The 15,199-nt window shown below is 46.2% G+C and overlaps 1 protein-coding gene across 1 annotated transcript in view; it reads right to left on the reverse strand.

The window, feature by feature from the left end:
- Ehd3 (EH-domain containing 3) overlaps nucleotides 1-13,994 on the reverse strand; it is a 29,879-nt gene extending 15,885 nt beyond the window's left edge. The window contains exons 1-2 of the mRNA XM_013013760.1: nucleotides 13,432-13,994; nucleotides 2,264-2,440 (exon numbers count right to left, since the gene is read on the reverse strand). Coding sequence (XP_012869214.1) covers nucleotides 2,264-2,440; nucleotides 13,432-13,658 — 404 coding nt within the window. The 5' untranslated portion in view covers nucleotides 13,659-13,994. The remainder of the gene's footprint in view (nucleotides 1-2,263; nucleotides 2,441-13,431) is intronic.
- Between the last annotated feature and the right edge of the window lie 1,205 nt (nucleotides 13,995-15,199).

Consider the following 15,199-nt stretch of genomic DNA (forward strand, 5'->3'; position numbering starts at 1 on the left):
GCCATGGTAAACCATTCATGCTCCCCTAGTTTCTCACATTTCTTTTCCTGGGGGACAGGGGTGAGCTTTGGACAGCTATTTTCCTACCTATGCTGCCCCAAACAGCTGGAACTCACATACATGAACCACTACATCCAGCTTCTTTGTTGAGATGGAATCCTGAGAACATTTTTTCCTGAAGGTAACCTTGAACTGAAATCCTCCTGACTTCTGCCTCTCCAAGTAGCTGGGATTCTAGGTATGAGCCAACTTACCTGACTCTCAGATTTCCTTTATGCTATATTTACAGGAAGAGATTGGGATACGGAGAATTTGTAGTTTGCATTCTGTCATTTTTATAGATGATGATATTAATATGCAAAGAGGTTAACTGTCTTCCCAGTCTCATTAAGACACTTCTTGGTTTCAAAACCTCTAACTATGCAGAAATCGAGACCTGATGAGTTTGGTGAACAATACAATGACTCTCTCCTCTGGGAACTGCTCTGGCTATGACAGCAATGACACATATCCTGTTGTTATAACAGACTATCTGCTCCTTGTATAATACAATCTATCATTATCATCATGCGCGCAGCTATCCCAAAGTGAGTTAACCACTAAGCTTGCAATCCTCCCTTCCCAGGATGCCATATTACCCCTCGCTTGACCCAGGCTTTTCCCTCCTCTCTCCTGGGCCAGCTCCTCCTCTCTGCCTCAGAGATGCCCACCTTAGCTGACTGATAGTTATCCAGGGCCAACTGGACATGCCCAACATGTCATCACCCCTCCCCAGCTGCTTCTGCTCTGTGCACTGTGCTGACTCATTCTTCTCCAGCAGGCTCATCCTGCTCATCTCAGTTCTATGTTTCAGCATTCTGGGTGCTGTTAACCCCACTCACCATGAGCCAGCCCCAGTATTATAGATGCTGCAAGACTTCAGGACCCTTGTCACAGTACACCTATATACCACCAGTACCTCCCTCTGCTGATGCTGATTCAATTTATGCTGAGTCAGCCGCCTCCTGTATATACACCTAACACCCTTTCCCTTCCTCCACCTCCCAACCAACTCTCCTCAAAACATACCCTTCCTCCAATTCCTGCTCTGGAAGCACACTCTGCCAGCTTACAGTTCTACACTGTTCACATGGACCCCCACCCATGCCTGTCCCAGTGCATTCGACTCCATGTCACTTTAAGAAAGATCTCCCCCTTCCTAAAAGAAGTAAGAAGAGAAGTTGAGCAGCCTTTGGGCAATGAGCTTCAACTTCTACAACTGCAAAATGACAATAGCAGAAGCCCATTTTCCTCACTGAATAATAAAAAAGCACATGCTAATAATGCTATCAGAACTTAACATTTCCTATTGGTCACTACATGCTGGACACTCAGTGCTTTCTGTTCAGAATCTTATTTACATCTCCTTGAGAAAAGTCATTACTCTTATCCTACTTTAAGATGGGTAAATACAAGGAAATTTGGTAACTTATCCAAGATCCACAGGAGAAGGCACAATTTGAGCCCATATGTACTTGAAGCCAAAGCCCATATTCTTTTACTCTAAATACTTCCAATTAGAAAAAATTTAAATTATTAAGTGCAATCTACATGGAAAAATAGGATTTTTAGGTACAGCTAGTATCATCAGGGATCAGCCTGCATCCTAGTTATGCAGAATAAGAATATTTCAGATTAGCTTGTACTCTTTAGGGCTGTGTCTACTTAAATTCTCATGATGACCTTGGTTATCTGCAAGTCTGATCTTATCCCAGCAGGAGGACAGGAAGGTGACCTGTTCAGAATCACAAAGGGAGTTTAGCAGGAAGAGTCAATGCTCAAACCCATGACTTCTCCCTTAAATCCAGAGTTCTTTGTATGAAGTAGAAGAAATACTCAGGAATAGGAACAAGGAGAAAAGGAAAGAACCTTCCATTCCTTTCCAGTTGAGTGCAAATCCCAGAAATGGTATAGACAAATATTGGGAAACATACAGCATCCTTCTCCACGATTCCTGCAGGAAGGGGTAGGTTACAGTCATGTGTTCCAGAGTCACGGTCATACCCTTCCCCATTCCTTGAGCATGAACAGTCAAGCCCATCATTTGCACTTCCCACATCCCACTATGGAGACTGACTTAGCTATATTCCTAACAAGTTAAGGAGGATCAAGAGGCTCCAATATGGGAAAAGCATGGAGTCTCCCAAGACCATATCACTGTCACCCTACCCTTTACATATGCCAAGAAGCAAGGAGAAAATGACATGTGACCCCATCCACTCACCTGTTCAAGAAGGCATTGCCAAAGGCATTGAGTTTCCTGAAGGGTTTCTTGGGATCCACTACCAGGGCATTCCCAGGTATGATCCCCTCCACATCCCCTTGCATCACCGCAATGAAGGAGTCAGTGGTTGGCTCAGGCCCAATCCTCATGCCCGGGAAATCCTGTTCCAGCAGGTACCTGGGTAGAAAGGAGCACAGTGCTACTACAGGGATTCTGTTTGGAGATCACTGCTGCATGCCCAGCTCACAGATGGCAACGCATGAGTCACAGGAGAAGGCAAGGTTCACAGCACAGATTTCATGAATCCCAAGAACTTCAACAAGGAGGTGGAACTTCAGACCTGTTTACTTTTGTCTTTTTCTTTTTCCTCCTCCCCAAATCAGCACGGGGGTGGAGGAAAGCAAAGTTGGGCTTTCAAAAATTGTAAATAAAGCTTGTATTGAAAATGAGTCCTACCCAGAGTATTGAAGAGCATAGCTGAAGGTAACCAGCTGAAAGTCCTATATAAAAGCATAGAATTGGGTTATCCATAGATTCTTCTGGCCTTCATAGATCAGTACTTAGGTGTCTGTATATGTTTGATAATTACATATGAAATAGCTTGCATAAGATACAAAGGGAAAACAGTGAGAAAACTATGAAAAAATGAATCTTTGAGCCACCATAGACTTCTAATATCTATACTCTGAACCCTGTATCCTTCTAGAAATGTCCCATGTAGGCATGTACTATGCATTGTGAGCTCATACTTAGAGAGAGATGACTGCATTTTTAAGCATGGAAGCAGTTTGCATACACTCCCTACTTTCCTGGCATTATCTATTTGACCCAAACTTTCAAGGACGAGACTATATTTAAAATGCAGCACTCAGCCCTTTGCTTGGATTATTTAAGCCCTTTTAGGTGAAAATTTACTGGTGACTTTTCTTTTCTTTTTTTTTTTTTTAAGTGTGCCAATTCTGGGGCTTGACCTCAGGGCCTGGGCATTGTCCCTTGAGCTTATTTGCTTTTGGCTTTATTGGTGATTACTTGGAGATAAGAGTCTCAGAGACTTTCCTTCCCAGGCTGGCTTTGAACTGTAATCCTCAGGTCTCAGCATCCTGAGTAGCTAGGATTACAGATATGAGCCACTGGCATCTAGCTTACTAATAATTTTTAACTTTCATGGCCTAGATGGAAAAAAAAATAGTGGTAAGGTTGTTACACACCACCTCCACCAGAAAGGTAAAGAGGAAGTGTGATTTATTTTTTATATTATATACATATTATTGTAAGGATACTGTCCAGGGGGGTTACAGTTACATGAATAAGGTAATGAGTACATGTTGATTTATTTTTATAGGATGATTTTCTCATGTCTTCTTCCTGTTCACCAGTATGGTCCAGGTGGTGGTGTGAGAGGTCCAAACAAGCAGACCCTTAGCTGGGTACTGGTGGCTCATGCCTATAACCCTAGCTACTCAGCAGGCTGGGATCTGAGGATCAGGTTTGAAGCCAGTCTGGGCAGGAAAGTGTGAGACTTTCATCTCCAATTAACCACTAGAAAACTGGAAGAAGAGTTGTGGCTCAAAGTAGTAGAGCACTAGCCTTGAGTGAACAAACCTCAGAAATAGCACCCAGGCCCCAAGTTCAAGCCCCATGACCGATTTTTTTTTTTAAAAAGAAGACCCTTCTTCTTCTTCTTATTATTATTTTGCCTCCTTTCTTCTCCGCAGACTGGTTGATGTGATCTCCAGGGTTTCTCTGTTCCCTGAGCCACAGTATGAGAATGGTGTCATCTGTAGTCATGTTCCCCAACCCACTCCTGTCCATCGATGACAGGTGCTCCCAAGGGAGCAGGAAAATAAAGAGGTGACTGCCTCTGAACCTCGGGTTGAGGCCTGAGGTAGCAGGTACCTTTCCGCTCCTCTCTATGCCTGGACAGTGAGTGCTTTTCTCCACAGTCTCTTCCAGAGGCCAAGAGAAATGACACTTGATAAGCCAGGGAACAATGCTAAAGACAGAGCAGGAAGCTAGACAGCAGGCAGAAGTATGGAGTATCTGAAGATACTCAGGAGTATCTTCCAAGGCCCTAGTGGATAGAATAAGAACTAAGGGACATTGCCCAAGAAACACAGACCCATGAGGTGAACTCTCAGTAGCACTGAAAATCTTCCCCTCATTACAACCCTATGAACATGCTCAGAGGAACACTGTTGCATTGGAAAGGAAACATGGAGGTCTTGATCAGAAGCGCCCAGTCCGGCTGCACATTCAAGGCCCATGGAGCGTTACCTGATGGCACCAGAGCCTCCACCAGAAGCTCTGATATATTTAGTCAGGAGTGAGGCTCTAGCACTTGCTCAGTTGATTTGAGCATGTGGTCAAGATTGATAACCTGCTCTACACCAACCCTTTTATTTTCCTGATGATAGACACTTTCACATTATTCTAAATGGGTTGACAACATTACCAAACTGTCCAGAAAGAAGTCCTATAGGTAGGTAGAGGCGTTATGTGGCTTTCTTGAGTTAAACAGCATGTCATATAGGTAGAAACCAAGCATCTCTCACCAAATCCTGGGCTTTCTCTTCTACTCTGAGGAAGCCACTGCAGAGAGCTGTCTGGCCCACGCCTAAGTTCCCTGCCATGCTGTCCCTCCCAGATGGTTAGCGCTTCAGAAGGTCTCCTAGGTTTCCTCTGTGTTCTTGACATGCTACCTGTGCTTTCAGGATGTACTTTACTCATGGAGCTATGGCAGTTTAAATTGGGTTGCTATGCACTTTGTCCCCAAGGAGCCTTGACTAGGAGCTGTGGTAGCCCAGCTAAGCAAAGGAAGCTGTTGATTTGCTTGAGCCAGAGGCTGGATTACTGCAGCCCAGATGCAAGGCCCACCAGGAGCCATGTGGGAGGCCTGGACTGCTTTAGGAAGCCCCTCATGCCTCCAGGATCCCAGTCCCACAACCAGGGTGTGAAGGCAGGATTTCCCCTGGGCAGAGGGTCATTTCAAGAGCTGGTATGGGGGCTATGATGAGAAAGAATAAAACAATTGTTGCACTTGCTTTCTCAGTGTGTCTTCTCCTACAGGGCTCTGGAGAGAGGTAGGGAAGCTCAACAACCTGAGGCCATACCATGGGTTCTCTAATCATCACAGGTGATGCCTTCAGAAGGTACTGGGCAGCTGCAAATCTCAGTACCTACCTCTGTAACACAGGAGAGTCATGATTTAGACTTACTGTGCACCTGCAATGAGCCAAGCGTCATTCTAAAAGCTCAGCGGATGATCTTACTTTATCTTCACCCTCTGATTTGAGTGCTATGATCCTCCTTGTTAAATGGGCCTAATAAGAAAGCCAATCTTGTGGGTGTTCTGAGGATAGCATTAGTTACAGATAGTAAGCACTTACCCAGTTCCTGGCATCTAGAAAAGCCTTCCACTACAATGAAGGGGAGGCAAAAGTTAAATGATTTGTCCAGGTTATCCATCAATTATGGCAGGAGAGGATCTGAACATAGAACTTGGATTTAAAATTTCATTCTTTCTAGTTCTTCAGTAAATGGTTCAGAGAATGAATACTTCTTTTCTTTCCCTATGGTACTTAAATCAGTTTTTAGTGTCTAAGAATTGTTTACAATGCTGTCTCCTCTGTGAGTCTTCCTTATGGCTGTATGTAGCATGTTCCATTTTAAGCAGATTCACAAGCAAGTACATAATCTATGTTAGTAATGCATATTTTTTTCCTATTGGATAGAATATATTCAATGCCTAGTGTAGGAAACGGATTGGTGGAATTAAAGATTGGAATTTCAAAGTGGTAAAGGCATAATTCCAATAGTGCATGGAAAATTAAGTGTTTACAAAATAGTTTAGCCACAAATTGAAAATGAAAGAAATTGTTTGAATATAGAAAAGTGAGGGATAATGCATTAATACTTAAGAAAATGTATACTTTCTAACATTAACCAGAACAAAGTCTAAAAGAAGCAATTCTAGTTAAAAGAAGAAATATTAAAAATACATTCTTTTAATTACTATACCCACTATCTCCTTTCCTGTTTTAGACTTCCATTTAGACAGTAATTGTCACCATGTCTGGAGACAGGCCCAAGGGATTGAGACCTATGTGGAAATAGAATGATGAACGGCACAAGATAGGTTGCAAAAATAAAATAAAATAAAAATAAAAAATAAAACCCAAACAGCCCCAAAACAAAAACCAGGGTTGGGAAGGTGGCTCAGTGGTAGAATGCTTCCCTTGCATGCATGAGGCCCTGGGTTTGATTTCTCAGCACCACAAAAGCAGAAAAAGCTGGAAGTGGTGCTGTGGCTCAAGTGGTAGAGCGCTAGCCTTGAGCTGAAGAGCTGAGGGACAGCACCCAGGCACAGAGTTCAGCCCCCACAAGCGACAAAAAACAAAACAAAACAAAAAAAACAGCAAAATGCTGGCCAGGCCTTGGAGGAAAATGAGGCTTTGGGGCTCAGAAACCCAGGAATCCACTCACCTTTGTAAACACCAGCCCCTGGGTGCACAGGTTGGCCTCAATGACTGCAGTGACACATACAAGCTGTTGCTATCAGGTGACAGGAGTGGGCCCTGTGGGAATTGGTGCTGTGATCTGGGACAATGACTGCTTGGCTGAGAAGTCCTATGCAGGCCCATGTAGAGAGTGTGACAAGGGTGGTTCGGGGTGAACTCCATCAAAAATTCCAGAGACAGGAGAAATAGAGAAGAGTGGAAAGAACTATTCTGAAGCAGCCTCAAAAATGTCCCAAATGAAGGGGGCCAAACAGCAGTGATGCGGTATCTTCTTCACAGGGCCATCTCAGATTTCATCCCTGGGAGACATGCTGTACTCAGCAGATGAACAAAGCGTGCTGCTGTCCAGCCTAGCACACTGGCTTCCTGGACAGTCCAGAGCTGCTGCTGCTGCCTGAAGAAGCTAAGCCAAGGGCCTCGGGCTACGTCTGCTGTCCTGCTATGTTGATGTGACTCCAAACTTGCTGACTGTATATGTATCTGGGGGAATCACAGACTCTAAAGAGGCCACAAGTCTAGGGGCACAGTTGGGCTAGGCAGAGAGCATGGGGCTGGATAAATTCTCAAAGATATTTGGGTATGGCTTGTAGCAATGGATACTCCTCAAACAAAGCGGTCACTGTGTCCAGAAAGGAAAATCTTCTGGGAATCTCATGCACTGCTTTTTTTTTTTTCTTTTAACGGGAGGCAAGACAGATTGCTTCTGTTGCTGGGTGAAAACATTCCCACAGACGTGTAAAAAAAGGAAAGTTAATTGAAGCCTGGGTGGGACCAGCTGAGAAGGAATGGGCTGAGCCTCTGTCACGTGGCCACTGCTGTTCCAGTTCCTGTACCTGTCTCAATGTACTCAATCAGCTCTATTTGCTCTGTGATATGACAGCATTTTTGTTACTTTTGCAGTTGAGTAAATTGAGGCCTAGAGTGCCCAAATTCAGGGCTAACTGAGCATATTTAGAGGTCTTAAGAACTGAAGAGACATTAGGGTCCCCCTCCCTTGCCATGTGATGCAAAATAAATCAAGGCAAAACCATAAAGTATGTGTGGCAAAGTCCAAGGCAATTCTAATTTTTCCCATGAGGACTACTTTTCTTCCCATGCTTCTTAAGTTAAAGTCATTTCATAACATTTTCCTCAATTTTTTTGGTGCCCTGCTTGGCTGAAGTCTAAGTATGTGGCCTTCTTTACTGGTGACCTAAGTACCCAGGGTAAGGCATTGAGCCAAGAATCTTAACCCAGCCTGTCTTCCAAGCATCTAATTCCATGATGGGGCAGGCCTTGGGCTGCTGCTGGAATTACACCCAGAGGAGGAGAATAGAAAACCTGGGGTCTGCAAATCCTGCTGCTGGAAGCTTCAGGCTGGTTTAAGTGCCTCTGCTCACTGAAGAATATGCCCTCTTGGGAGGTCAGTCCATGGACAAGTTATCTAAAGGGCTAAGGGCCATTGCCTTTATAAAATGAGGTAATACTTGGTTTCTAATTACTTCAGTTAGAAAGTGAAAAAGTTTGAGGTAGTATACAGGAATTTTGGAAAAGCAAAGGTTATACCACACATTTGCCCACAATGGCACAGACAATGATTAGAGAAAATAAGCACCTTAGGGTTATCTGTAGGTACTTGGCACATTCCTCTATAATCGCCAACCCCAGTTCAAACATACCCCCTCAAGGAGTGTTAATGATTCTTTTCCCACCTCACCCCCAATTCAGATGTACTCACTCTCTTCTCTAAAAATCTCACAGCTCTGACTTGACATATCATTTAGGCGTCCTCTGAAAGTTGAGCTCACTGTCTGCCTATATAACAGGTCTTTGTGTGATACTTCTGTATCTTTGGGTCACTAAGGCACAAGTACTTCAGTTTTAAAATGGGCTCTGGATGATATTTTCCCCATTAGCCCCATGCGTACTGAATCTACAGACACAAAAAGACATTTGATGGTTGAGTTGAGATTAGTTGTCTTTACGTTTCTGAGGAAATCCACTACTGTTCCTGGCACACAGTATCCTCAGCAATGGATAGAAAGAAGTGATTCCAGCATGAGGGAGACCTTAGTACTTAGACTGCCCAGTCTCCTGCTAGTCTCCCCTTGTTGGCCTCACCTGAGACAGAACATCCTGCCCAGAGTACTACACTGCCTCTGTGCATCATGCTTTTCCTCCAGCCCTTGGCTGGGTAGAGAGTCATCTTAACTTTATCTTAACTGTGACAGGGCCAAAGAGCAGTTGCCTTTCTCCTTCTGGAGGCCAGCCTCTAAGTCTTACGTTGGAGAATCAAGCTAGAAAGACGAAAGTGAATGGATATACCCCAAACATGGTGCCTGGAATATGAGTGCTAAATTTGTTCTGTCCTCTTCCTAATTCTTATAGAAACCCTAAGAGGTGGCTATCATTCTTCACAGGATATACATAAGGAAACTGAGGGTCAGTAGACCTAGGTTAGCCTTCCTAACTTGGTCTCTTGACTATGAAATTATGGAGCCTGGGTTCTGTTGATCCAGCCTGGTGTAGAGCCTTTGTCCCATGACCAATGGGAGCAGGAAGTAGGCCTTTCTCCTGCGATTTATCTCCTCCAGTCCAGGCTGTTTCTGATGCATTCTATACACCTGACTTTCAAAGCAGCTCTTGAGTAAATGGTCAGATCATAGAAGAAGCAGATGGATTTTCATCTATTCTTGCTTTGAGACCAGCAGATCTGACCCTGACAAGAAAAGGATAGTCACTGATCACAGAGGGTAACAAGGGACTAAAATGATGCGGGATCTGCTGCCAATGGATTGGACTCTGTAGACGTCAGTGGATGTCCTGGGGATGGGGTCCTTTCGGCTTCTCAGATAACCACCTTTTCACGGAGTGGTGAGGCTGTAAAGCCTGGAGTGAGGCCCAGGTAGGGATACCACAAGAATGATGAAAGATAGAGTAGCCACAAGCAATTGCTGAGTTTTTCACCTCCGGGTACTATGCAGCAACCCTGAAGAACTGTGGGAGGCTGAGATAGCCAGCTGAGTCCATCTCACAGTAGAACCCTCCCCACCACATCCGAGTTCAGAGCCTGGCCCATATTGCAGAAGTGCCATATCAGCCTCCAGCACAGCTTAGCCCTCCCTGTTGGGGCTCAGGCAGCTTAGCCTTGTAGTTCCAGGTCCCTCCTCAACTCCAAGAGCCTACATTTCAGCCCAGGTGGGGTGAGGAAGGACAAAGGAACACTTGGGCCTTCCTCAGCTCCTGGAGATGCTGGCTCTTCACCTCTACCACCTACAGAAAGAGGAACCACAGAAGAGGGGGCAGCTAGAAGAGATGACAGCAGACGCATAGGAGGGGGGGATCCACGTCTCCATGCCAGCCAGAGGAAAAGGGAAAGGAGGAAAATAGCAGAGGCAAGAGGACAGGCTGCCAGGGCAAAAGGGACACAGAGCTACTGTATTACAAAGAGGCAGCTTGTGTTGGAGGAAGCAATGGCCAGGCCAATTTATTGTTTATTTTATTACTCTAGGGGCCGGGCCTTAGGCCAGGGAAGTTATTTCAGGCAGAGATCATAGCACATTAATTAGTTATTAGAAGAATGTCTTTTCTGTGTATTCTTCCTGAGACAAGAAATGGACCCTGTGGCAAGCACGCAGAACTGAAAGTGATGGTTTCTTAAGGAGGCAAAAAGCCAAGAACTGGGGGGAGGGGGGAGAGGAACCAAGAGGCAAGTCTTTGTTTCTGAGGGAAGGGTCCCTTACAGATTCAGGCATGGGATGGGAGATGAGAATCAGGCAAAAAAGCATAGAGGGGAGTGGGGGATGCCGAAAGCCAAGCATGAAACATTTTATTCACTCTGGGGAAGAGATGTTATGCTCATTTAACCTGTTGGAAAGCAATTGAGAAATATGGCTCTTAATTCAAACAGTAAAAAAAAAACAAAAAATAATTAAAAACAAAAATGCTGGACAACATTTGGTCTAGTAATTTCCCTTCTAGGGGAAAAAGCAGTCCATTTTGTGGGGCAAATGCTGTGGGCGGAGATGTTCAAGGTGGTTCTCTCATGACAGACCAATTAGAAACAAACATGAAATACTCAAAGGAAGTAGCTAGTTAAGTGGATAATTGCATCTACACTGGGAGAAGTATTACATAGTGGATAAAAATGATAGATTACATGGGAAATGCTTAAGTAAAAACTAAGTCTAGTATACATAATCACACAATTGGCATGATCTCAGTGAAGTATGAAACAGCTAAAAGACTAGAAAGTTAAATACATATAATACCTCAAATGTTTTCTCCTGAATGATAGGATTTTGAACAATTGTTTCTTCTTCAAATTTATTCTCTTCTATGCTTTCCAATCCAAAAAGGAAAAGAACGAAAGAAAAGAAAGAAAGGAAGAAAGAAAAAGAAATGTAGCTGCCTTCAATGATAAGGGGGGAAAATGTGGTTTGGAAGGTTCCTGTGCTACAATCCCTCTTACCCTGCTAGCTGACTCTCTGAGTAAGGGAAATTGCAGGAGCTAAATTCAGTTACTGGCATGAGTAGGGAGAGGGAACTCTGGACTAGTAGGGTAAGTAAGCACAGGGTTTGGCCTCTCCTGGCCTTCTGTCTCCTTCAGATAAGGAATAACCTAAGGGGCCTCTGTCTGACACTTTCTTAGACTCAGTATCAGTCAGTGATGACTCAGGCAAAGCCTACAGGGTGTCTCAGACCAAAGGCTTTTAAACCTATCTGCTGCCAGAGGATTCTGCCCTTGAGGTCATTCACTTTTCCTCATCTTGCTTCCCATTCTGCCAGGTATCCATTGGGAACCTCTGGTAGCTGAGACTAGCACAGCTGCTGGCTTATAAGTGCTCATGCCCTGGAAAGCAGATGCTCCAAAAATGTAAAGCCCTATGATTATATCCAAGTATGTCCAGAGAGCCAAGGAAGGCTGTGCAGGGCAGGAATAATCTGCAAATGGCCCATGTTTCCTGTGGGCCATAAACTTGGCTGGGGAAGGACAGCCATCACAAAGGAAACCATGTAGTGAATCCAGGTAGTGCTAAAGTGCCTTTGGCAGCAACGAGATACTAGGATTGGATTTGTCCTCTAAAGTCTGAGTTGGATCACCAGCACAATATGTAAACTTGAACTGTATGTGCATTTTTCTAAAGATTGGTCCGTTGGTATTAGATTTTTCAAAGGAGGTGCTAAACTTTAAAAAAGTTAAAAAGCAAATGATTAGATCCCATAATATAAAACACACATGAGTCCACAAGCCATCATACAAACTTTAGAAATCATTCGATCTCTCAAAGCCTCTGAGCCCAAGGCTATCCACTCCACAAAGACAAACTTGACCTGGAGCTGTGTCCAGACATGACAGGTTAGCATGGCACACATCCTGCTTCTAGAGGCTTGCGTTCCAAGCTTAGCATCAGAGAAAATTAGTACCTAGAAAATGAGTAACCAGACTCTTAACTTTTCTGCTCTCCTCACCAAACATGGCTCTGCAGGTTGCAGATGCTCCAACAGCCAGTCAAGGGAAGTAAAGGACCCCTGCTTTGAAACCCTTTTGAAACCCTATGTGGGCACTGATCTCCATTCCCAGACTACAGGAGTGATGAGGGGCAGGAGGGGGCAGGGGTCACAGGCACCCTCAACAATGAGGAAAGCCTCTAAATGAGGCCAGGGTTAGATGTCTGCCCTTAACAAGCTGTGTGCACTGAGGACTGGAGAAGGAGCTGTTCATTGAAAATAGGAAGAAGGCTTTCATTCTAGTGGACTTGTCTGAATGCAGACTGGGCAGGCTGACTTCCTGAGGATCTTTCCAGCCCGAGGTTTCTGTCATTCAAGGGAATGGCTGACTCACCCTCAAAGTTACGGGCATATAGCCAACCACCTCCTCACATGCATCCAGTACATCAATCCCAGTTCTGTGGCCTCCCAGTATAAGGCTTTGGATCACTTATTTAACTTCTCTCCAGCCTCCAGTTATCTCATCTGGAAAGTCTGGAGGAGGCAATGCCAATATTCCTTCCATATCTAAGTCTTTTGATAGTACTGTTGAACCATTATGGATGAAAGAAGATAAAAAAGATCACAAGGATTTTGTTTCTGGACTCTTCATCTGCCAAGTCTACAGGAGACACCCTTAAGAGCTCTGCCACAGAGAAGGAAAATGACAAAGGAAGGACTAAATGACCAGAGAGACCAAAGTCCCTAGCACATTACCATTTCCAGGCTTAAAGTCATCCAACAACTCACCTGCAACCATAAGCCCCCACTCCCCGCCCCGACGTGTAAGTGCTGAGCGCTATTAGAAGTAAAGGGAAGTGGTCCCAGCTCTGCGCGTCAGGGCCCTGAGATGTGCGGTGGTTAAGACATTCCCACCCGCAGAAGGTGTGCCAGAGACCCTAAGCCTTCCCACTTTGTGCCTTCTGGGAGTCGGTTCCATCATCCAGAAAATGGGAGAACTGAGCTGATTGTGAACTTGAACGTTTCAAACTGCCCACCCGAGCCTAGGACTACGCATCTCCGTGGAGAACCGGGAGGGGACTGGGAATGATGCTGGGGACGGGGTGGGGGGTGGTCATCTTTAGAGGCCACACCAATGGATTTCTTCAGAGCCCCGAACTGCGGGCTTCAGGCTTGTCCTCGGTCCCCGGCAGGGTGCGCACCGCGGCGGGGAGGGCTCACCTGATGAAGGTGGTCTTCCCGGTGGAGTACTGGCCCACCAGCAGGACCATGGGCTTGTTGTCGAAATCGGCATCCTCCAGGGCCGGCGAGTGGAACTCGTGGAAGCGGTAATGCTCTTCCAGGGGCAGCAGCTTGCTCTTGTAGAGTTTCTTCAGCCCCTCGCTGACCGTCTGGAAGACCTCGGGGTCCTTCCTCCGGCGATCGTCGCTACCCAGCCAGCTGAACATCGCGGCTCCTGGGGAAGACGCCCGCCGGGGCTCCCGTCTCACCCGAGCGCGGGGCTCAGCCGCACCATGGCCCGGGCGCGCGCCGTCCCTGCGGCTGGACCCAGCCCAGCCCCGGCTTCATCCGGCAGCCGGGCCGCGCGCGCGAGGAAGGGGATCGGGACTGCAGGAGAAAGGCTGCCACCTTAGAAATCAACGCTGAACCTGCAACGAAACTGCCCAGATACCAGGTCGGGAGCGAGGGTTGGGTGGGGGGTCCCCGATCTCCCCCCCACAGGGTGCGGCTAAAGGATGCTCAGGCTCCGCGCTTGCCCCAGTGCACGGCTCCGCACCGACCGATGCAACCAGCAGCCCCAGGCGCACGTTTAAATGCCAGCCGTGCAGGAAGCCGGCGCGGGCCGGAAGTCCCCGAGTACTGGCAAGGCCTGGCCGGCCCCGCGGTCCCGACAGCGCGAAGCCGAGCAGGGCGCCGCCATGTTTATGGGCAGGTGCTCTGCTGGCGCCACTGGGCGGCCTGGGAAGGGACGCTGGCCACGTCCTGTGGGAAAGCTCTGGCATTTCAGTCCCCGCCCCTGGGGATTTGCTTTAAGAACAGCGCCCTCTCTGCCATGGCTGAGAAGACACCGTTGACCCACTCATCCTTTCCCCACAGTGGCATTTCCTGTTCTTTAGCTGTTGAGATCCATTCCCTAGGAACACAGGTATGGTAGAATTGGATAATATAGGCCCCCTCCCCCCGTGGGGCCTGGAAAGAAAGGTTTAATACCAGGTTATAAAATAACCTAAAATATTACTAGCTAAACTGACTATTCCCCTTCATTCCCATTAAACAAAGGAAACTGAGTTCCTAGTTGCCCACCTCTGTAGTCCCTGATACTTGGGAGGGAGGCCTCGAATGGGAGGATCACAGTTGCAGGCCAACTTGGCAGAAAAGTCTGGGAGAGATCAGCATGGGTGAAGCTGGGTGTGTGGATGTGGTGGCCTGCTTGAAAGAGGAGGATCCTGGTCCCGGTACATGCCTGGGGAAAGAAGGAGATGCTATTCAAAAAACAAACACCAAAGCTGAAACAATACAACAGTGAAAGAGGGCTGAAAGTGTGGCAGCATCAGGTCCTGAGTTCAAACTCCAGGCCTAACTCCTGCTATTACTGTAAGAACGGGTGATTGAATCCAAAAGTGAGTAGTATTTGAAATCTCCCTTCCAGAGGCTTTAGAGAGGAAGCAAGAACAGTAAGTCAGGAAATCTTCCTGGAAGACTGAGGAAGATGGACAGAAAGCACGGCTGTGAACTGACTCTTCAGTGATGGACTCACTGAGAGGAAAGAAAGCCAGGCCAAGGCAAGGACCTTGCAAAGGCCTGGGGATGTGGAAGACCTTGGGGTGTCTGAGGCAGAATAAACACACTGGCATGCCTACAAAGCCAGATAAGGTCCAAACAAGGGGTTAGAAACCAATACAGTATAATTAAGATAGTCATCGTGTTAGCAAAATGCTCACCATGTGCAGATGGCTGGACTGGGATCTCTGCATACTGTTCTGTCTAA

Source organism: Dipodomys ordii, unplaced genomic scaffold, assembly GCF_000151885.1.
Source record: "Dipodomys ordii isolate 6190 unplaced genomic scaffold, Dord_2.0 Scaffold20, whole genome shotgun sequence".
In the NCBI taxonomy this organism is placed as follows: domain Eukaryota; kingdom Metazoa; phylum Chordata; class Mammalia; order Rodentia; family Heteromyidae; genus Dipodomys; species Dipodomys ordii.